The sequence below is a fragment of the Carettochelys insculpta genome, chromosome 18, assembly GCF_033958435.1.
Source record: "Carettochelys insculpta isolate YL-2023 chromosome 18, ASM3395843v1, whole genome shotgun sequence".
Lineage (NCBI taxonomy): Eukaryota > Metazoa > Chordata > Testudines > Carettochelyidae > Carettochelys > Carettochelys insculpta.
Window position 1 is genome coordinate 12798446 of NC_134154.1, and position 23362 is coordinate 12821807.

A 23362-nucleotide genomic window follows, 5' to 3' on the forward strand; every position below is an offset into this window, starting at 1 on the left:
AAGCAAGGAGGACAAATCAGAAAAAGATAATCAAGGTGAGCAACTCCACTCTCTGGTTTGCTCACCTTGATTATCTTTTGCTGGTTTGTCCTCCTTGCTTACTGTTTTTGGTTCTCTGTGCCTTAAATATTGAGTCTGTTCTGGTCTGGCTATGGTCTGAAGAAGTGGGTCTGTCCCACGAAAGCTCACCTAATAAACCATTTTGTTGGTCTTTAAAGTGCTACTTGACTGCTTTTTGTTTTGATAGTGTATAGACTAGCACGGCTTCCTCGTTGTTACTATTCACTTTAAAAAGTATCAGAGGGATAGCTGACTTAGTCTGTATCTTCGAAAACAACAAGAAGTCCTGTGGCACCTTATAGACTAATAGATATTTTGGAGCACAAGCTTTTGTGGGAAAAGACCCACTTCATCAGATGTGTTTGCAGGACCGAACCCTTAAATTACTTCCTTTGAACTTTAAATGATGGCAACAGACTGCCTGTCCTTTGCCATCTGAATGTTGGTGATGATACTCGCCTATCTCATTCTAAGGGTTGCTTTTTGCCCCTAGTCTTTCCTTCCATACTTCTCTGCACTTGATTTTTTTTTCTTTTTTAAAGGTACCACTTTTCTTGCAGATGCAGCTTTTCTTCTCTTTTAGAAATTAGAAGGAAAAAGAAGGTTTTAACTCTGTAACAATGCAGGATTTTCTTTAGTAATGTAAAACCTGTCTAGGTTTTTCCCCAAGGAGATTTCAACCCCTGATTCAGAGATTATATCACAATAAGATCTCACAATACAATTTTTCTCAGTGCTTGGCCTAAGATTTCCTTTTTGTTTTATTAAATTTAATCCCACTTTCCCTGGATATATTCAGGTGAACCACTCTAGAAATCTTCCCTGCATTTGCTCAGGAGTAAAAGTGAGCATTGCCTGGAGACACAGCATATGACTTCTGCAGGGGTGAAAACAACTTAAAATTTATTGCAGGTACTGTCCTATTACAACATGGCTCCCTGCCAGCTCTTTACATAGCTCTCTGCTGGCTTTTGCCAGAGCCACGCCAGCTCTTGCTGGAGCTGCACCCCAGGGTGCACCCGCTTTACTTTCACCTCTGGACTTCAGTGACTTGTAGCTTTCATAAAAAGCCAGCAAAGCAGGAGCTACCAAAGCAGTTCAAGAACTCTCCATACAGACAGAAATCTTCGGGTTGCCTGTCATAGTACTCACTCAATACCAGTCAGCCTTTTTTATTTTTTATTACTTTAGCATCATGGGTAAACCACTTGCCTCTGTTCCATTTAGCATGTGAAAAAAAAGTAGCAAAGAGCACCAGAATACTAAGTACTGGTACACGGGCATGTGTAGGTGTGCCCTATTTTAATTCTTTTAAAAAGCACAGCTGGAAATAAACCACTGTATCTTCAAGGCACTCTCCAAAAAGAGCCTCCTTTACGTTTAGAGTGTCCATTATTTCCAGCTATCCTTCAAAACTGCATGAGCTAAAAAGGAGTTATTTACTAAACACTTTAGTAATTGCTTAAAAAAATCCACATACTAGTATATGTCAAAATCAAATGATCATACAGCAAGAGCTTCTGGATGATTTTCTTGTATGCTGTTCTGGGAGCATTTATTGGTATACATTTGTGTCAGACATCACTCAGGGATGGATCTTTTGGGGGATACATTAATTTGCCAAAATTCAAAGTTTTATTGGCAGAAGGTGGTTGGTATGGTTTATTCATTTCAAAAATCTCAAAAGCAGTTATATATCTTCTTTGCTCCTGATTTAGTCTAACTTTTTTTATTACAAAACAAAACCTGTTTTTGAATGGTAATGCAAAGGAAAAATAAGCCATTTGAAACAACTCTACATTTTCTTCTGAAATGAGGGGTAAAGTCTCCTGAGTAAAGGCCTTGTGTGTTAAATCTTAGCCCTTGGCAAAGTTCATGCACTTCAGAGACTCACGCATGAAAATAGATTTGCAGAGGAGGAGAACAATTAATGGAAATTCAAATCCCGCCTTTAACTATAGTGGCCTAAAACCATCACTGTGTCATTGGCTAAAGATACATCTCTGGTTAAGTCCTGTTTCTAAAAGCACTTCAGTAACATTATGTAGAACTTTCCATCTCCACAGCTATAGTTAAAAGAATATTTTGTTCTGCCCAGCAATTTTCAGTTTAGAAATGACAGAAGCTTTTTACCATGAATAAACTGTGAAGTTTATTTTAAAATAAGGGCTGTAATTACACTTGGTACTCAACCTCAGGCTGTTGATGGCTATCCTTTGCCATTCTGTTTTGAGTTCCACTGCTGAGTCCACTGACTTCAGTGAATTATTTCAGGCCTCCAATGGTGAAGCAAAGGGCTCTTCTTCACATACAGAGCTACATAGATGCAGCTACATCAGTACAGCTGTGTCACAGCAGTGCTTTAGCAAAGACAAGAGTACGCTGATGCAAAGAGCTTCTCCTACTGGCAGAGTTAATCCAGGTTGAATCTCTCTAGTCTGTCACTCTCTGTCCGGCAACATCCATAATCCAACATGATTTTAGTTAGCTGGATGACCATTTATCATGGGTGTGGCCAAGTTTCCCGTGATCCCATAAAGTTTGTTTACTGTCCCCAGTCCTGGCTCTCAGTGTTCTGTGCTGTTATTTAGCTGTAATTTACCTCTAAATGTCCAGTAAGCAGAGGAAGTGTTGGTAATGCTGCTAGACAATACTGACCTCCCATTGTCTGGCAAATTCTCTCAAATCGGCACCTGTCAGGTCCTGAGGGTGCTGGACGAGAGAGGTTCAACCTGTAGTAATTCCACTGACATAGTACTGCCTACACTAGCGGTTTAGGTCAGTTGCTCAGGGGTGTAGATTTTTCACATCCTGAGCAACACAGTTAAACTGGTATAAGTCTGCAGTGTAGACCTGGCCTACGAACAAAATCTGACACATAAAGCATGAAAACACTTTTCATATGATGACCCAGGCTAGCAACATATTGGCTACGTCTACACTAGGGGAAAACTTCAAAATGGCCATGCTAATGACCAAATCGGAGAATACTAATGAAGTGCTGAAATGAATATTCAGCACCTCATTAGCATGCTGCTGGCTGTGGCACTGCGAAAGTGCCACGTTTTGCTTGCACGCAGCTCATCTATACAGGGGTCCTTTTCAAAAGGACCCTGCAAACATTGACGTCCTCTTATTCCTAGCAGGGAATTTCAACATTTGCAGGGTCCTTTCGAAAAGGACCCCCGTGTAGATGAGCTGCGCGTGAGCGAAACATGGCTGAATATTCATTTCAGTGCCTCATTAGTATTCTCCGATTTCGTCATTAGCATGGCCATTTCAAAGATTTCCCCTAGTGTAGACGTAGCCATTCGATAATTCAGTGATGGCAATTATAACCCTCAATTTCATTAACAAACTCCTTTCACAAGTCTAACTCAATTTTAGCTTTCAAGACAGCAAAACAAAATCAAATGGAAGATTTGAGCAAATCGGCTACACAATTTAAGTATTCTGGTTAATATTATGAAGGTGCTGCTGTAAAAAATTGCTGCTTCAGTGAAAGCCTCTTTATAAATGGGGAATTCACCATTGGTTAACAGGGCTGTATTGTGTCTCTGCCAGACAAGGGACAACAATGAGATATTAGAATTTAAGGGCTGCCAATATAGGTGGAAATATTTGAATGACAATGAGTTAGCTGAAGCCAGAAGATACTGTCTCCGCTTTTCTCCTTCCAGCATATATGTTGGGGGGAGTGGAAAATTACTAGCAGCAGAACCAATACACCAACACGGTGATTTTAGTCTTTAAAAAGGACTCAGTGGGGATGATTCAATGACGCAAAAGAAGTTTTTGAGCAGAAAATAGAAAGGGGAAAGACCAGCCTAGGTCCAAGAGGACAAATGGAGATCTGAAGGCTCCATGTTTCGTAAAACAATCTATGCACTGCAACAGGGGATTCTGGATGGTCCCGCCATTGCTCCAAATGGCACATGGTCAGGAGAGTTGGCAACTGTAGGCCAGACAATGCTAATCACATCCCAAGTGGCATGGCATGGTAAGTACAGCAGAGTTTATTACTTCTGTACAAATCTGTGCATTTTATGTGGGATTAAGTAGAATCAGAATGCTGTGCGATGTATCAGTGTACCTCAACCACTAGAGGAGTTAACCTGTGCACCCACAATGTCACAGCACTGGAGTTCTAGAACAGTAAGTGTTTAAGCTACTAGAAATGTCTCAGGATCAAGAAAGGCAGGGCGGAGCTTTGTGGTCAGAGGCCTATGTGGGAGAGAGGCAACAGAGACCTGCAGCCGGGGAGAGGCCCTGAGATACTTTTGCCTGGAAAGGCTCTTCCTCACCCCCAGCAATCCAGTGGGTAGCCAAGAGTGGCGCTCAACTTTTTGTTTTGGGCAGATGTTTTTTGCTGTTTTAAAACAAAGACTGATAGTTTGGATTCAAAATTCAAGAATTTGTTTGTATGACATCTCTACAAAACATGAGCTTGATCCTGCAGGTTGATAGGTAGGGCAAACCCTTACAAAGCCACATGGCTTCAGTGAAGCACCTCTGCCTGTTCAGATACATCTGCATGATCAGGAAGCAAACTAATAAAATGATTCCAAGAAATTAAAAAAAGGTCTAATGAAAACAAGTTATTGTCAGGTTTTAAACTTTCCCCTCTCAGCATCTAGAACTTCGCAGAATTGTGCATGAGAACTAGAAAGTTTTAAACTTAAAGATGCTGTTTTAATTCTCTAAGATTAATGTTGGTAGCATGCTTTTCTGAAAAAACAGATCCTGTTTAACACAATATTACTTAATTATTTTAGTCCTTAATGCTGTTTGTTCCTGCTTTTGCCTGTTTGAGATGCATCAACAAACCCTGCAATAATCAGATATACAAAATGGCACATTGCAAAGGAGGACAATCAGATTTCTTGGTTTCATAAGGCTGGTATTCTGTATAAAATTAAGCTTGGAAGGGTCTCAGTACAGAAGTCCTAACAGGAAACACTGTATTGTTTGCAGATCTATGTAAAACGTTAACATGCACTTACTTTATCCTCACCCACAATTATTTCCGATTTGGGGACAAATTATACCTCCAGATCAGCGGCACTGCTATGGGCACCTGCATGTCCCCACAGTATGCTAACATTTTTATGGCTGACTTAGAACAATGTTTCCTCAGCTCCTATCCCCTATTATCCCTCCTTTACTTACGCTACTTTGAGGATATCTTTATCATTTGGACCCATGGTAAAGAGACCACTGAAGTATTCCCAGGGATTTCAACAACTTGCACCCCACCATCAGTCTCAGCCTTGACCATTCCACACGAGAGATCCATTTCCTAGACACCACAGTACAAACCACTGATGGTCAAATCAATACCAGTCTATACCGGAAACCCACTGACCGCTACTCTTACCTAGATGCCTTCAGCTTCCATCCAACCTCAGGAAAATTCTCACTAGCAACCACACACCACACCACAGAAATACTACTGCTAGAACCCTTCCTTGCAACAAACCACATTGCCATCTCTGTCTGCAAATTTACACTGGAGATAACATCACTGGACCAAAACACATCGGTCACACACTCAAGGGCTCATATTCCTGCACTTCCGCTAATGTGATATATGCCACCATGTGCCAGCAATGCCACTATGCCATGTACAAAGTGGACAATCACTTCGCCAAACTGGGCAGACAGGCCAATTGCTTTGCCAAAGGGTGAATGGACACAAATCAGACATTAGAAATCTGAATACATATAAACTGGTAAGTGAGAATTTCAATTTGGTAGGACATGCTACCAAAGATGTAACAGAATGGCTACGTCTACACTAGCCCAAAACTTCGACATGGCCATGCAAATGGCTGTTTCAAAGTTTACTAATGAAGCGCTGAAATACATATTCAGCACCTCATTAGAATGCCGGTAGCCGCAGCACTTCAAAATTGACGTGGCTCGCTGCCGCGTGGCTCATCCAGATGGGGCTCCTTTTCGAAAGGACCCCGGCAACTTCAAAATCCCCTTCGAAATTGACGCGGCTCGCCGCTGCACGGCTCATCCAGATGGGGCTCCTTTTCGAAAGGACCCTGGCAACTTCAAAATCCCCATCAAAATTGACGCGGCTCGCTGGCACACAGCTCGTCCAGACGGGGCTCCTTTTCTAAAGACCCCAGCAACTTTGAAATCCCCTTATTCCCATAAGGGGATATCGAAATTGCTGGGGTCCTTTCGAAAAGGAGCTCTGTCTGGACGAGTCGCGTCAATTTCGAAGTGCCGCAGCTGCCGGCATTCTAATGAGGCGCTGAATATGTATTTCAGCGCTTCATTAGTAAACTTTGAAATAGCCATGTGCATGGCTATTTCGAAGTTTTGGGCTAGTGTAGACACAGCCAAGGTGTTTGTAAACAGGTACCACTATTGGTAGGGTGTCCTAGTGGCTAGGCCCCTGTGGAGCCTATGGGCCCAAGGTGTAGGACTTGAGCCCACTCACTAGATGCTGTAGCCTCAGTGTCGGGAGTGGCCCTGCAAGTCTAGTTTTCCCCTCCTTAGGAAGAGAGTTCTACGGGATTCTCCTCCTTTGAGCATGGGGGAGGGTTTGGAGGCTGCATCCTCCGGCGGCTGACCCAGGGGCATCAGAGCCAGCTACTACCTCTTGGCTGGTCAGCCCTTACCTGGGCTAGCGTCCTCTTTTTATTCTGCCTCCAAGCCTGACACTGGTGGCAGGTGAAACGAGGTGGGGCTCATTGGGCAAACAGGCTCTGTTTAGCCCCTGCACTTCCAGGCCTTCCTCACGTTCCCTTACAGTGTTTTAAAACAAAGACATTTTGACACCAGATTACAAAGGGAGACATCTGAACTGGAATTTATTTTCAAGTTTGATACCCATCACCATGGATTCAACAAAGATCTCAATTATCCTACACACCACCAGGACAATTTCCCCACCTTTGATATTGACAGTGATTGCAGGCATCCCACTTAACTTTATAGACACTTGCAGAGGCTTTTTTTCTCCTCCTCCCTCCATCCAGCTGATTCATCAGCTTTTTCTTTCATTTTTTTCTGTCTTTTTTAAATTCTTTTTCTCCCAGCTATTAGTTATTCCTCAGATCTGAAGAAGTGCGTCTGTCCCATGAAAGCTCATCTCCTGACAAATAATACTGTTAATCTTTAAGGCACTAGAGGACTGCTTTTATTGTTTTCTGAAGATACAGACTAACACGGCTACCTCCCTGAGACTATTAATTCTAATGAGTTGCTCTGCAAGATACGGAGTGTTCTTAACTCCAGCTGACATCAGTAGACCTTAAAAGTGGTCATACTGGTCACCTCCACGCAGAAGGGTCTTTGCATGTCATGGGCTCTGTTCCTAAGGGTCCAACTGTAATCCCACTGAAATCAACGATAATGCTCCAGTTTTTGGACATGCATTTTCACCGTCTCAATTCTTGCATTAATTTAAAGCCCATTCCTGTGGGGCCAGATTCTGCCCTGTGCACTGTTTGGAGTGCAAAAAGGGTTTTAAAGGAGCCAGGCACACTGCCTTTGACTCTGTGATGACCTCACCCTATTTCATACCCTATGAGTGGTGGTGCCCTAAGAGGAAGCAAGAATTACAAACCCTGTTGGGATTCTGGCTAGCCCTGGTAAAAGAGCAGTGAGTGCAACTTTATTGTGCATCCATGTGAGAGTTTTATCAAAATCTGCCCCAGATAGTTTCCTGGAAAGTCAATGAGATGTCAGACAGGAGTAACAATTGAAGGAGCAGCCCCTTCATTTTTATGGTGTTCACTGAATTTAGACTAGGATTAAAGCTGCTGCTATAGCCAGAGGTCTGGGCCCCTTTGCAAGGCTGGGCCCTGGGGTAACTGTCCTCTTGCACCCTCCCACCCTCCATGCTCCTCCTCCATTGGCAGGCTTGGCTGGACCTCTCAAACAGTGGGACTCATGGCACTGAAAGAAATAGCATGCCAGCACTCCAGAGAGCAGTTGCAAACCAACAGGGATCATGTCTGCACCTCTTCCAGCACCTTACCCATAAGGAAAGAATGCATGTTACTTTCTAGTACGATCAATCCCTTAACATGAGTGCAAATATGTTAGTTCCACTGGAACAAAAGCATGAACTTCCCTATAGCGAGGGGACCCTGTGGACTATAGTGAAACAGCTGAAAAGGGGACTTCATACACTCTGCATGGGGGTAGGAGGGTGAAATGGAAGGACAAGTAAACTCCCCAGGCACTCAAGCAAAGCCTCGGTTTAGATCAGGCTACACCTTTTTTCTCTGCTGTACTATCTGTAACCATATACGCATTTCTAATGCATTTATCACCTATAATATCAAGATGACAGAACTGGCCTCTAAATTTCAACAGTCCAGTTCCACAGACTTATTCAGGGCAGACAATCTTAGGAGATAAACTTTGTTGCCTTTATCTGAGGAATTGATTGAGCTCTGTAATTTGGAGACAAAAAGCAAAAAGGTAGATCCACTGGTTTACTGAGTCTATCAAGTACCCAATGTGATATTTGGGTCAGCTAAACAATGGGCTTAATGTTACACAGGTGAAACACTAAGTAATTAAGTGAGGGGAGGGGTTCTTCAGCAAACTTTTGCACTAATTTCTTCTTGTAGCTTGTACTCTTGCTGTATGCTCTGCTGTACTTTTGAGCTTATCTTGTGCTTGAACCTCAGCCTCACTTCCCCAAAAGGAATGTCACTTTTGGCAAGAGCGTTTGTTCTACCACTCTACCACAAAGGCACCACAATATTAATGTAGAACAGAAAAATGCTGGCACTTGATTACTGACACAAAATACATCAGACAGAAAACTTACAAAATAACCCACTTGCTCGTTTATAATCTCTCTCCTGTTCCAGCTGGCTCCAGAAAGATAAGTGAACAGGATCTCAAACAAGAAACATTCTGTAGCTTTTTTTTTAGCAAGTTGGTTTTGCTTGAGCAGCCAGACCCATACTCGCACAGTGGAAAAAGATTTAAGTGGGGTTACTTGTAACTCGCTTGATTAATGGCATTTTGATCTGTGTTTTCAGGTTGTCCTGACAAAGGCTGTGTCTACACTACCACCTTCCTTCAAAGGAAGGATGGTAATTAGGGTGTTGGGAGTTTACTAACGAAGTGCTGCCTTGCATAGGCAGCACTTCATTAAGCAAATTCTTTCCCCTCTCTCCCCGTGGCAACTCCGAAGCTTTAAATTTCAAAGTACCGGCGCACATCCTAAAATTCTGAGGAGTAAGGGGACTTCGAAGTTGCACTGGCACTTCGAAGTATCGGCAGATGCGCTGTGGCTAGACATGTACCGGTACTTCGAAGTTTAAAACTTCAAAGTTTCTCGGGGGGGAAATTTGCTTAATGAAGTGCTGCCTATGCACAGCAGCACTTCATTAGTAAACTCCCAACACCCTAATTACCATCCTTCCTTCGAAGGAAGGTAGTAGTTTACACAAGCCCAAAGACAACTAATGTGGGGATCTCTCAAGTCTTTCTTCCCTCATGTTCCCTTAACTCCCCTCACTGGCACCTCCCTAGTGCCTAGGTTAAATTAAAAGAAAAAGGCAAAGCGAGCACCAAAATTATTTAGTGATTTATGGACAACATAGAATAAAGATGTTGAACTGTTGAAAAGTTCAACATTGATCCAAAATTCCAGGAATGTACATCATCAGATGGAAATACCTGGTGACAATTGCTACAACAGGGCACATCATCCTTCAATAATATATGTGCAAGCCACACAAAAGACCTTCACCTTAGCAGGAAAAACTCTTAGACTCCAGATTTCCGAAATAGACTGACATGCGGTTATTGCAATCAAGCGTGCAAATCCAATATTGGATGGATAAGCCACAAGAGAAGCTGCAGACTCAAACACTGCCCATAGATCCTCACCACCACTGCTAGCCACAGTCTCTCGAGATGAAAAGGGACCATATATTATATTATTATTATTATTATAAAGATACGCCTATGCTAAAGAAAAGGTTTCTCACTAGTTCTAAGGCAAAACACCAGTGTAGCAAGAGTCTGGACCCACAAGTTAATCAAAATGTCAGTAACAAAGGATCCTTGTGCTAGAGCATTGTCAATTGAAATGATGGAACCACTTTTTTTTCTTTTTGGAAACAGCCTGATCTACACATAATTTTTCTGTTGCTTTAACTATCCCAGTTTGGAATTGTTAAAGCCGTATAATTCCCTGAATGTGGATGGGGTTTTACCAGTCTAAGGCTCTTCTATATCAATCTAACTTCTTCCACACTCAGGTTTGTACTTCAGTAAAGCAAAAAGCAAATGAGAGCCTGAGATGAGATATACATACCCCCCACTGGGCAATAAAAGGTAGGTGATTTGCTCTGAGCTCAGCTAGCTCCACCCCACCACAGCAAGCAAGGCATGCACAGACTGGAGGAGTTATTTAAAGGGGGAGCAGAACAGCTCTCTTGTTAGCAGGCACGGGAAGAGAACAGGCACTAAACCACCTGTTCCTAAGGAAAAGGCTGTCAGACAACCAGTCAGAAGCCCCCTCCGTGAAGAAGGGATGGGACAGATCCTAACACACCTGAGGGGATGTCATTTCCTGTATCTTTTGTTCATTCAGTTTTGTGGCATTAATTCCCCTTGCTCACTTTAGGAAGTACCCCAGAAGGGCCAAGTCACAAGAACAGGCAGGGCACTACAAGGACCAACTCAGTGGGTGCTCAAAGCTGGAGCATCCACAATAAAAATGGCAGCCCTGCCAGTCAGCTCCTCTTGCTTGCCCCAAGGGCCTATTACCTGCTAGTGATTAACTGTTCAACTGCATGCAGGAGGCCTGGTGGTGGAAGATGCGGGGGCAGGAAGAGATGGGAGAGGCTTAGGCTCTATTTGTAGAATGGGAGATGAAGAGGCAGGGCAGAAAGAGGTGGGGTGGATCACGGGAGTTTGAGAAAAGTGGTGAAGCAGAGGTGTAGCCAGGGAGAGCCAGTGTCAACCCCCACCATGATGGAAACTCAAAGTCAGCACCTCTGCAGAGGTGGAGCAGCCGCAGGTGGAGAACCTCAGAAGACAGCTCCTAAGACATTCCTGGCAATGAGTCAACCCATTCGTAGAGCCCCACATGAAACAGTTAAATCTGTATGGAAGCTGTGAAGACTTGGCCTTAGTGAATCTCTAATAACCCTTTACAAACAGGACAATCACAAACTCAGCTGCAGAGAAGTTCTTCATTCAGTAAGAGAGTAAATTATTCTGTGCTGAATAACAAAAGGTACAAAGAAGAAGCTCAATCCCACCTTCAGATCTTTGGGCATTCAATGTTAGCTAATGCATTTGCACAACTGTTCAGCAGTGCTGATTTTACAAGACAGGCACACATATTCATCACTGACCTAAGTGCAGGATCAGGCACTCAGATGAACGAAAGCAGATGTGAGAGTTAAATAGTAACTTAAGTGTACAGTATCAGAGAGGTAGCCATGTTAGTCTGTATCTTCGAAAACAAGAAACCTAAGTGTACAGTGTGATTGCATCCCGGAATTAGAATAGGGCCAAAGGATTAGTTTCCCAGTGCCCAATCTGAAATAAATCTTTGAAGCTGTGGAGCTGCTGGACTAACACAGGCGCCAAACAACAGTTAAAGGTTATCAGATCATAATGTGAAAAACTCAGTGTTGGTATTTGTGTTTAGAAACAACTGCGGTTCACTTTCACAGAACTTTCAGCTCTGAAGAAGTGGGTCTGTCCCATGGAAGCTCATTATCTAACCAATCATTTGTTCGTCTTTGAAGTGCTACAGACTGCTTTTTAGTTTTGCATTTCTGGAGCTACTTTGCCATTCCATTCAGGGGAAAAGCAGCCACTGAAAAGAAAATCAATGTACTAATCATATTTATAGTTTCCAATTCTAGGTCTCCTAAGACATCTCCTCCTCACAAACAATACACTTGCTGGGAGGAATAGGTATATAATCACCACAAGCTCCCCTACAACCACGGTTCAGTCAATAGTCACTCCTTAACAATGTATGCCAATTCCATGTTCTCAGCACAACACTAAACCCAGCTTTCCTTCCCCATGAGAGCTATTATTTCCAATAAAACAGTACTCCATACAGTACAGCAAAGATCCAGAGCGCTCACAGTAGTAAAACTATGGCCGTGTCTACACATGCTCCTCCCTTTTGGAAGCCGCATGTTAATGATGCACTTTGGAACAGGTTAATGAGGTGTTGACATGCATATTCAGCACCTCATTAGCATGATGGCAGCTAGTCACACTTCGAAAGTGCTGCTTTCAAAATGCAGACTGGCTGTATAGACGCAGGCACTTCAAAATAAACCCAACACTTCGAAATTCCCCTATTCCCAATTTGTTTTGCAAATAAGGGAATTTTGAAGTGTGGCACTTATTTCAAAAGTGCCCACGTCTATACAGCCAGTCTGCATTTCAAAAGCAGAACTTTCAAAGCATGACTGGTTGCCATTATGCTAATGAGGTGCTGAATATGCATGTCAGAACCTCATTAACATGTTCTGAACTGCCTCATTAACATGCCCCTTCCGAAAAGGAGGCACATATGTAGACACAGTCTATCAATTTAAACAGAAAGAATGCAAATAGGTGACAGAGGATTAATATTCTAAGGCAAGATGTGCCTCTGGGTGAATTCATACCCACATTTCTTTCAATGCTAGGTTTTGTAAGTCTAGGTATGGAATACAGTGTAAGGGGGTAACTGTTAGTCTGCAGCTTCACAAATAGCAAGCAGTCCTGTAGTACATTACAGACTAACAAATTTACTAGGTCATGAGTTTTCACAGATAAGCTTTTATGGGTAAGACCCACTTCCTCAGATGACTGGAGTAGACACATAGAATCCAGGGTTTATATAGCATGGGGGCGGGGGCAGGGAAGGAAGGCAGAAAAAAAAAAAGGTTGACTGTCACTCCTAGGACTTGTTCAAGAAGCAAATTAAGTAGGATATGTCCCATTCCTGCGAATATCAAAGGTGGAGAAATAGACTTTGTAGTACATAACACATCTGAGGTCTCTGTTAAGGTCTAGTTTACAGCTACCTCTCTGATACTTGTTTAAATGTGTCAAATTTGCAAATGAGTTCCAATTAAGATGTCTCCCTTTGAAATCTTGTGCTAAAATGCTTTCAGAGAAGAATGGCTACTTTTAAATCCATTATTAAATATCCAAAGAGGTTAAAGTGTTGCCCTATAGGTTTATGTGTATTCCAATTCCCGATATGGGATTTATGTCCATTCATCCTTTGGTGCAGAGACTGCCCAGTTTGTCCAATGTACTTCACTGGCACATGGCACATAAGTGGACGTGCAGGTTTATGTGCTACTAATGGTATGGTTGAGGTGGTTAGGTCCTTGATGGTGTCGCTTGAATAGATATGTGGACAGAGTTTGCAATGGGGTTTGTTGCAGAGGCAGATTCCAGGGTTAGTGTTTTTGTGGTATATGGTGTGTTTCTGCTGGTGAGTATTTTCTCGAGTGGGTGGCTGTCTGCAGGGGACAGCCTACAGACTGGCTGTCTGGCCAGTCCCCTCCTACATACAGAGATCTCAACTATCTTATGCATTACAAGGGCAGTTTCCCCACCTTTGATATTCACAGGAATGGGACACATCCTACTTAATTTGCTAGTCCTACTAGTTACAGGTAACCTTTTATTTTCTCTTTCTTCCTTCCTCCCCACCACCCCACATTATATAAACCCTGGATTCTATTTGTCTATTCCAATCATCTGTGGAAGTGGGTCTTACCCACAACAGCTCATGACCTAATAAATTTATTAGTCTGTAAGGTGCTACAGGACTGTTTGTTATGTATGTTGTATGTGCCCATATGAAACTTCCATTTTGGACATAAACTACCTGCGAGTGACTCTTCAGCCAACTGTTAAAGAAAATTCTAAGCTCTATTTGCGGAGAATTTACAAAATGAAGATTAAAAAAAATGGGACCTCAAAGTCAAAGCAGTGAAATGCAGTGAGTAGTTTAATTCAGTAGGATTTTGTCAGTTTTAAGTCTTTTCAGATTCCATTTTAATAGTCTCAATCTGAAGGACAGGAGGGACTGTCTTGTGGGCAAGGCATGGGACACAGAATTAAAAAGATCTAGAATCTACTGCAAATTATGCCACAGACTCACTTTAAAATCTTGGACAAGTCATTTAATTTTTGTGTTTCAGTTTTTCAATCTGTAAAACAGGAATACTCGCCTCCTTGCATGATAAGTAGGAAAATACTTTGAAATCCTTGTAAAGCACTGCAAGATCACTGGAAAGAAGACTGGAGAGAGATCAAAATATTGTTGTGTTGTATATTGGGATAAGTTAATTTAATTGAGGAAAACGGTGTGGTTTTTTTTTTTTTTTAAAGAAGCATTAACATTAATGGAAGTTGTCAGTGTACTGACAGGGGCAGGAGCCTTTGAATGTGAACATTTTTGGTCAGGTTTTCAGCTGATGCGAATTGACAGAACTTTATTAAAGATAATGTCAATTTACATCTGCTAAGAATCCAGCCATTTTCTATAATAAGTTTCATGTGTGTGAGCTGTTTCTGTTAAAAAGAATGTTCTTGAATATTAAAAAATTGCATGGTTAGCCATGATCCAACAGCAATATTGCTGCTCTTCATGATGTTATGGTAAAGACCCTGCACATGTGCACTTCCATATTTTTTTTCTACCCTACCACTCTTCATAGAAGGAACTAAGTTGAAGTTTGATTGGAAGAGAAGTGAAATAGAAGCAGGCAGATTAAATAAAACCCCTCACACATGAAGAGTATTAAGCTTTATCAAGCTTATAAAAATGACATCATCACTAGGGTCTTCAACATTTGTGAAAGAAACACGATACGCACTAGTCATAAATGCCACACTTAAAAGGTTATCGTGTTGTGTCAGTGTGGGTAAAAGACTAAAATGGCCAAATCCCTCTGTGCTGCCAGTACACTGACAGCTTGGGACATCCAACTACAGAGTCACCTCTTCACATTCTTGACTTTTTACATCAGGCTCCACTTTTCGTCCCAGCAATTACCAGAGCCCCTGCCTCCAACCTGTCTAATGTAATCCACACAAATGGAAATTTCAGTTAAGTTCACATGGAAAAAAAGAAAAACCTTTTGGCAATTATAAGAAATTAAGTATATAAAATGTAAAAACTTTATTAATCAGTACATAAATGTGAATACACATACATAAAAACAGTAACTTATTTCAATATTTTTAATGAGATGGATGAGCCAAACTGCGCTGAGCCCCCCTTACAAAATTTCACACACACCCTGATGGGGCTCACCCCCCATTTTGTGCACCCTGTTCTGTAGTAACATGTAGGAAAGCAAACACAAGCATGCAGGGACAGCTGGCTCTGCTCAGTTGAGTGCACCTGGATTTGGGTCAGTAACATGTAGCAAAGTAGCTACACACCTTCTAGTGCCCAAATCTCCAGAAGAATACACTGACCTGAGTGGCGCTGGAAGTGGTGTGGATTTTAGCAATGAACTCTGTAAGACTAATACGCATTTAAACTTTACATGCTGTTAGCATGCCATAGGGCAAGAAAGGTTTCCTACATTATTTTAAGGATGCTATGATGCTGGCAATGCAGGAGACAGTTCAAGTCAACTCCTGTAAGCTTGACTGAACAAAAACATAGCTAGAAACCAGTCTGGATTATCTGTGTCTTAGTACCATTAAAATAGGGATTATATTTACAAAAATGTCCACGCATTTATCCCAGTTTGTTTAGCAGCATTAATCACGTGGTACTTGTTACTCCTATCTCCAGGAACAACATGGCGCTGTCCCTCGACATGGAGTTAGTTAATCATCCCCTAACCAAGGAAAGTACAAGCAAGCACACAGCCTCTGCATACTCCAAAGCTTTGCTTTGGCAGGCGTGCTACCTACAATAAAGGATTGTGCAAGCCAACCATAATTAGTCGTCTCCCCCTCCCCGCTCCCCTGCCTCAGCTTTTCCTCTGGCAAAACTCACTGAAGTCAATAGGAATCACAAATATTACCAGCTCTCAGGAGGAGCAGACCATAGTGTGGTGACAATATTTGAGCAGATCTTTCCCATCATGGTACATCATCAAATTTGGTCCTGTAGACAAAAAATCTTCAAGCATCATTCTAGACATTTCCGATTACCATGCAAACAATCCTTTACTGAGTACTTACAGTGGGAGAGTTGGTGAAATTACTTCTCTGGACATCAAAACAAATATTTTAAAAAGCTTTCAGCAACCTTTGCCCCGAAGGCTTTCTCCCCCCACTTAAATAACTGCACTTAAGTTAAAATCTTCTTGCAATTAGAAAGCAGCTCTGACATCATTTGCCCATCTGACATTTCCAGGTGGCGGTTAAGAGATTATGTAAACAGCTAAATAATGCCTGAAGCACATGAAACAAACATAGACAAATGGAATACAATTAGCTTTTGCTATTTATGCACTCCCAGATCAGACTGAACAGACAGAATATCATAAGATTATTTTTCTTTCCACTTAGTGAAATGGCTAGCTGAGCTGCTAAAACAAGGAGACACTGTTGAGATAACGAGAGTTTAAGGCTGGAGTAAAAATAAAAAAGGAGTGCAGCTGACAAGATATCTCAAATGAATTAGAAACAACATTTGCATAAGTCCTTGATTTGGTCTTTGGAGGACTTCAGAAAACTGTTCTAATTCTGGCACATTGCCTCTGTCCTCGTCTCCTTTTAAATAAACTCTTTTTTTTAAAAAAAAGAAAGAAAATTCAGCTAAGAATTCTATCTGGGAGAAGCTTGGGAGTGTGTTAATACAAAGAAAAGCACACAGTAATGCTGCTGCAAGCATATAGCAAAGCTTTGCCTACAAATACTTCACCGAGCATGTTCTTTGGTCAGTTTCCACCCCACCTGTCAGACAAAATGTAAAAGAGAAGTCCTGGGCACAGGATTCATACAGATTACATGGCACTTTCCAAAAGAACAGGGTGATATTCCTCATTTCTTTCCAAATTCCAGAAGGGATGATTATGTTCCCTGCGTAGTGTCAAATGGAATAACACTAAGAATACATAGACAGCAACAGTTATATTATATGAAACGTAAGAACAGCCACATTAGGTTAGTCCCATGGTCTATCCACCCTAGTTTCCTATCTTCCTACAGCAGCCAGTGCCAGATACTTTACAGAGAATGAACTGAACAGAGAAATTTATCAAGTGATCAATCCACTCATCTCACTGCAGCTTTTTGGCAAAGATTTAGGGACATCCAAAGCATAGCACATCCCTGACTATTTTGTCTAATCGTCATTCATGGACCTATTCTCCACGAAATTATCTAATTCTGTTTTGAACCCAGTTGCCAGCTCTCCCGACTGGACGGACTGGGTGTCATTTGTGGTTAATGGCATCTGATCCATACAGTCTGATAGAGTTGGCAACCCTATTTAAGCCTGCAGCTTGTTAGTTTCTTTGGCTGCCCCTGGGTTCTTCTGTTATGAGATGGCATAAATAACACTTCCTTATTCACCTTCTCCACACCATTCATGATTTTATGGACCTCTACCATATTTTTGATTGATTTTGGTAGATTTTTTCAAGATTATATATATATGGTTGATTTTTTTCAAGTGGAATAATTCCAGTCTTTTTAACCTCTCCTCCCATGAAAAGTGTTCTGTATCCTTACTCATTTTGTTGCCCTTCTCTGTACCTCTTCCAGTTCTAGCACTTTTTTTTTGAGATTGTGTAGTGCATAGAGTGCATTCATCATCCATCAACAAATTACAGCCACTCAGCAGCACTGAGACTATCAAGTGCTGGGTGTAACCTTAAATGACAGAAGGAAGTCAATGTAAAGGTACTACAGGTTGAACCTCTATAGTCCAGCACACTGTCTTCCAGCAACATCTGTGATCTGACATGATTTTAATTAGTTGGACAACCACTTATCATAGTGTAGCCAAGTTTCCAAGGCCCCAAAAAGTTTGTTTACAGCCACCAGTCCTGGTTCTCAGTGTTCTATGCTGTTTTTTAACGATAATTTACCCCTAAATATCTTCTGGGAGGCCAGTGAGCAGTGGAAGTGTTGGCTAGACAATAATGATGTCCTGTGGTCCAGCAAATGCTCTCAGCCAGCTCCAGTCAGGTCCTGAGGCTGCTGGAATGGAGAGATTCAACCTGTACTTTTGCAATCTTTAAATATTCTGTATGAGACTGTATGGGCAAATTTCATCCCTCTTCTAAACTCTAATAAGGTCATTGCTGTTGCACCAGAAATTAAATTGACCATTATTGTTTTCAGGTATTTCACATAAATGTTAACCACACATTGTTATGAAGTCCTAATTGTGCATCTTTAGCCAATTAAAAATGTTATTTCAAAAACAGTACCATTTTTTTCTATACAAGCTACCACAAAAAGCTGAACACTAATGTTTACAAATGAAGCATTTCATGTCTATCCCCCCCAAGAGGCCAAGGACTGAATACACACATAGATGGAATACTGGTTTCACTTATGCCGGAGGTGCCTTCCAGAAGAAGGATAGCGTAGGGACAGGTTACATCAGCTCTCCTACTGATTTTAACAGTTGATTGGACTTTAAGGCATGGCAGTGCAGGAAAGCTCATCCTGTCCCTGATCTGTGGACAAAGAACTTGACGCTGGGTCTGTTAATCACACACCTTTCACAAAGTCACTCAGAAAAGCAAAGGTGGATGTGTACTTAACTTACTTAAACCCCGTACTCAGAGCAGACCATAGGTGCAGGTGTACCATTCTTTTAAAATGTATGCAGCACCCCCCCCAGTGGCTAATCATCAGGATAACAACTTACAACTGCTAACAGTTAATGGAGTTATTCCTTTTGCCCAAGCGGTAAAGGTCAGCTCTTTACAGCTGCATGTTCTACTTGACAACAGATGGTAAAGATAATTAAACAGTGACGACATGGAGTAACATGGCACCCATTTTCTGTACAGCTGCTTTTCATTAAATAAATTCCTCTACCTCCACCCACTGAATCTGTACGGGACAGAACACCAAGATAGAACTCTCTGACGTAGACAGCTTCCATGAAATACTGGCCACCAAAAATGTATTAGCACACAGCTGTTTTGACGTAACATGAACACCGTCTACATGTACTGATCAATGCAAGAGTTTGGTATCATTGAGGCAAGCTCTAAAGTCCTTAGAAGATCAGGGTTCCATTGTGGACCAGAACCTTCACAATGTGACTGTTCTCACCGCATTTACCTCAGGATTCCAAAAAATTTGCTAGTTTGAAGAATCAATTAGAAATGCAACCAATTTGTCATTTGACATTAAAAAAGTGTGAAGGAGCAAACAAGAGGCAAAACTATGACAGGGAATTATGAATAGACACACATACAGATCAGAGTTGTCCTTCATCTCAATAAACATAGTAGCTGTGTCTACACTAGCATTTATCTTTTGAAAGAGGCATGCAAATGAGGGAAACCGAAAATGCAAATGAGGTGCAGATTTACATATCTGGCACCTCCTTGGCATATTCTTCTTTCCAAAGAAGAAAAGCAGTGTAGACATGGCTCTTTTGAAAATGATCCCCACCTTCAAAAGAGGAAGAAGGTTTCTTTCGAAGATGGGGATTACTTTCGAAAGAGCCACATCTGCACTGCTTTTCTTCTTTAGAAAGAAGCTCTTTCAAAACAATATGCAAATGAGGTGCCCGACACGTGTGTCAAATCATGAAGCCCTTATTCAAGGAGCAGGCCTGCAGCCCTCAACAGAGGAAATCCACCGTGTTCACCCAGTCCCTGTTCTATTGAACTCTAGTTGCCTTCAAAAGAAAATGATAGTTTGGCCCTGCATTTAAAGCATTTAAAAGCGCAGCGAGCACCACACTGTACAAAGCACACAGCTGTAAAAGTGGGTGTGAAGTTCTTTATTGGGTTTAAATCTCAGAGATCTACCATTTTTACGAATGATCCTTGAGATAAAAAGAGGGGTGTAACATTTTAACCTAGATGCTATAACCCATGCTACTCACCTCAGGCAATCAAACAAACATACCGAGTTCAATGTTTTTCTATTTCCGAGCACACACTATGGAATGAAATGCTGGTGACAAACAAATTGAAAGAGGCTCTTCGCATTCTGGAATGGGAAGGTCTGGGGTGTGTGAATTATAGTGACAGGTAAGAGAAGCAGGCTGTTACCTGCAGGACAAGTTGCTGCCACGCAGTTGCCAGTGGCTGACCATTGCCAATGCTGCACATGCTCATTCGTTCTGAGGGCTGATTAGCACGTTCAAGCTGCAAGGAGACATTGCGTCGCTCTTCTTCAAGGGCACGTGTGAGCCTCTCGAAACGAGCTTCTTGCTCTTTAACAGATGCCAAAATGCTGGCAGCAGACCTGATATCATAGTCCTCCATCACTGTTCTCAAATATTCCTGCCTGTTAACTGACCAGGGCAAATGGAAAGGGTTAAGTAAAGGGGCAGGAGGGCACAGGTCAGAGGTTAAGAATAAAAATACATATTAATTACTCTATTAAATAGCATTCATTCTAAGATGCAAACTCCAATTGCTCTTTAAAAAGACTTCATCTGCATCCACTGATTTGATTTCAAATTAAAAGTAATTATTCCAAGGCTTTCCATTTAAAAAAAAAACAAACAAAAAACCTCACCTTTGATAGAATTATTGTATAATTCCTTTATCTTTATCTTAAAACTTCTGTCTCACAAGAGGTTTTCATGCCTCTTGCAAAACTAATTTCACTGTGCAAACAATAATGTACTTTTAAAAGGATATAAAAATTATCTTACTTTCCTTTTTTGGCTGGAAGAACATATTCTTTATAACTTTTCATCTGACATCTCTGCCTTTGACAGCAGGGATTATAATAATAGTTAAGGCTTCCAAACAGTGAAATTTCATGCTTCCAGACAACTAAAGCCATTCCCTTATTGGTTTTATACATTTATCCTAATAAGGTCACCAACTGGGTACATGTTGTAAAGAATCCTTTAAAAACAATAGAAGGATCCTTGTAAATTTAGAAAATTGGACAAAAACATGACATGCTGTAATGAGAAGGGAATGGCAAATTATATACAGAACATGCTTTTTAAATGCAGTTGTCATGATTTCAGCACCTTCTCTTAGATCGTATTACCATGCTATATGCATGCGTGATAACCAATAAACATTTTTACACATAGGAGTTAGACATGCAGCTGCTTCCTATTAATGTAAATGAGAAAAAACAAAAGGACACTTTCCACGGAAAATGTACAGGTCTGCTTGTCTCCATATGTTGGAAAAACACAGCAAATCAGTCAGGTTTCTTTTGAGATATCTCTGCGCTGACTACATTATATTAAAGATGCGCTCTGTATGAAGCCCTCTCAGTGTGTATGTTATCCATGATGCACAACTTTCCACTGACCTTGCCAATGTTTAAGGTTAATGGGGACTTAAAATATTTTATATACAAATTATGAACATTATGCAAAGGGGCATGATGGTTTCAGATCAAAGTGTTTACTGAAATTAAACCATAATGAGTAAACTACTTACAAAGTCTGTAACTTGGGTGTGCTCACAAGACAATATTCTTTGTTTTCCCCACAATGCTTGCAAATGTCCTATCTTGTCAGGAGCTACAGAACATGTCCTTTCAAAAGATTTTACATGTGATACACAAGATATAGTTACCTGCTCTACTTATATGTCGGTAGTTCCTTCTATTATTTTTCTACAAAAGATCCACCCTGTATTGTTGTAGCCCTGCAACATATAGTTAACCCCTAAGGAATAGCCCACCATCCTTTTCTGTATGGACACTACATGATTTTCTTCAATTGCACTTGAAAAGCACAAGACCTCTACTGTCAGGCCCATATGCAAGGGGGTGCAGGGGTGTAGGGCCCTACCCAACTCCTTTCCCACTCCTCCCCCACCCAAGAAGGGGGCCACGTGGTGGACAGCAGCAGCAGCTGCAAGAGATTATCTCCCTAACCCACCTACCCGGCACTCACCACAAAGCACTCCGCCACCTCCTCCAAGCCCTCTGAGCTCCGCTGGGTGGCTGGAGGCCTCCCAACTGCCCACAGAGAAGCAGGGCTCAGCGGACCAGGAGGCCAATGTGGAGCGCTGTGTGGTGAGTGCTAGGAGGAGGGGGAGGGCAATCCCCTGAGGCTGCTGCCACTGCCCAGACTCTTACTCTAGGTATTCCTCCCTCTACCAGGCCAACTTGGGGGTGTGGGGGAAACTTTGGTTCAAGAGGGGGTGGGGTGTTTGTTCTGAGGGTGTGTGTGGTCAGGCCGAGTGGAGGACTGTGTTCAGTCCAGGGCCTTGCGGCGGGGGGACAGTCTGAGTGGGGGGTGAGGCATGGGGGGGATCCTTGGGCTGAGGGGAGGTAGGATGTTTGGGCCAAGAAGCAGGGTGGAGCAGATCTTCTGGCCTGGAGGGGGTGGAGGGGACTGTTGGGTGACTGTGGTGGGGCTAAACCAGGGTGACCATAGGGGAAGCAGAGGGGCAAGGCCAGATGGAGAGCCAGGAGTGAGGGAAGAAGGGCAGGGCCCACGGTGAGGGTCCACATTTACAAAAAAAGCATCCCTCCCCCCGAGAAATTCCTGCATACGGGCCTGGCGGTCACCATAACAAGTCTAATTTCTCCTCCATGGTTTGATGCTTCTTTCTGGGAATTTCACAATTGACTCTTCATGGTGTTTTACAGACTTTGGGCTAGATCAAGCCTACAAGGCCCAACCCTGTAGTAAAGAGATATGGAAGGACTTCTGGCTAAATCAGATCCACCAATCTAACAGGCTGAAGAGATGCACCCTGCCACCAGCCTTCTTCACTCGCCTGTCTATGGTGAGCTGCTATGAAAGGGAGCCATGGGAAAAGGAAGTTTTGTTCCCTCTTCAACATCCCCTTTTCACCTAGGTAGAACCAAGGGCTATGCAAACATGCAAAGTTTGTATTAATACTGCAGTGGATGAACTGGAGAGCATTAAGGAACACCATACGCAGAAAGCAGCAAACCATTCCCTTCTCCTAGCCCTATTCAGGACTGTTAAATTGTGATACAGTAGCAGAGATCTGGTTGATATGCAGTGCACACCCTGCGTGGAGAGCAAGGTTTGTGTAACCACTCTGTAGCTGTGCTGTTCATTTCTTCTTCATATTTGTAGGATTTCCAATCTATTAGGACTGAACTTGTGTTGGTTGTCTGCAGCCCTCACTTTTCTAATCTCCCTTTATTGCAGTGCAGTTTCGTTACATTCTGTATTTGGTACTTCTCCAGTTTTGGA

At 42.1% G+C, this 23362-nt stretch overlaps 1 protein-coding gene across 8 annotated transcripts in view; it reads right to left on the bottom strand.

Moving 5' to 3' along the window:
* The window catches only part of ARVCF (ARVCF delta catenin family member), a 529785-nt gene that overhangs the window by 272055 nt on the left and 234368 nt on the right, over positions 1-23362 (bottom strand). For 7 of the 8 annotated variants that reach the window (XM_075012627.1, XM_075012629.1, XM_075012624.1 and 4 more), the window contains one exon: positions 20256-20500. The exons of the other annotated variant lie outside the window; for it this stretch is intronic. In XM_075012627.1, coding sequence (XP_074868728.1) covers positions 20256-20471 — 216 coding nt within the window. In that variant the 5' untranslated portion in view covers positions 20472-20500. The remainder of the gene's footprint in view (positions 1-20255; positions 20501-23362) is intronic. 8 annotated transcript variants of the gene reach the window in all.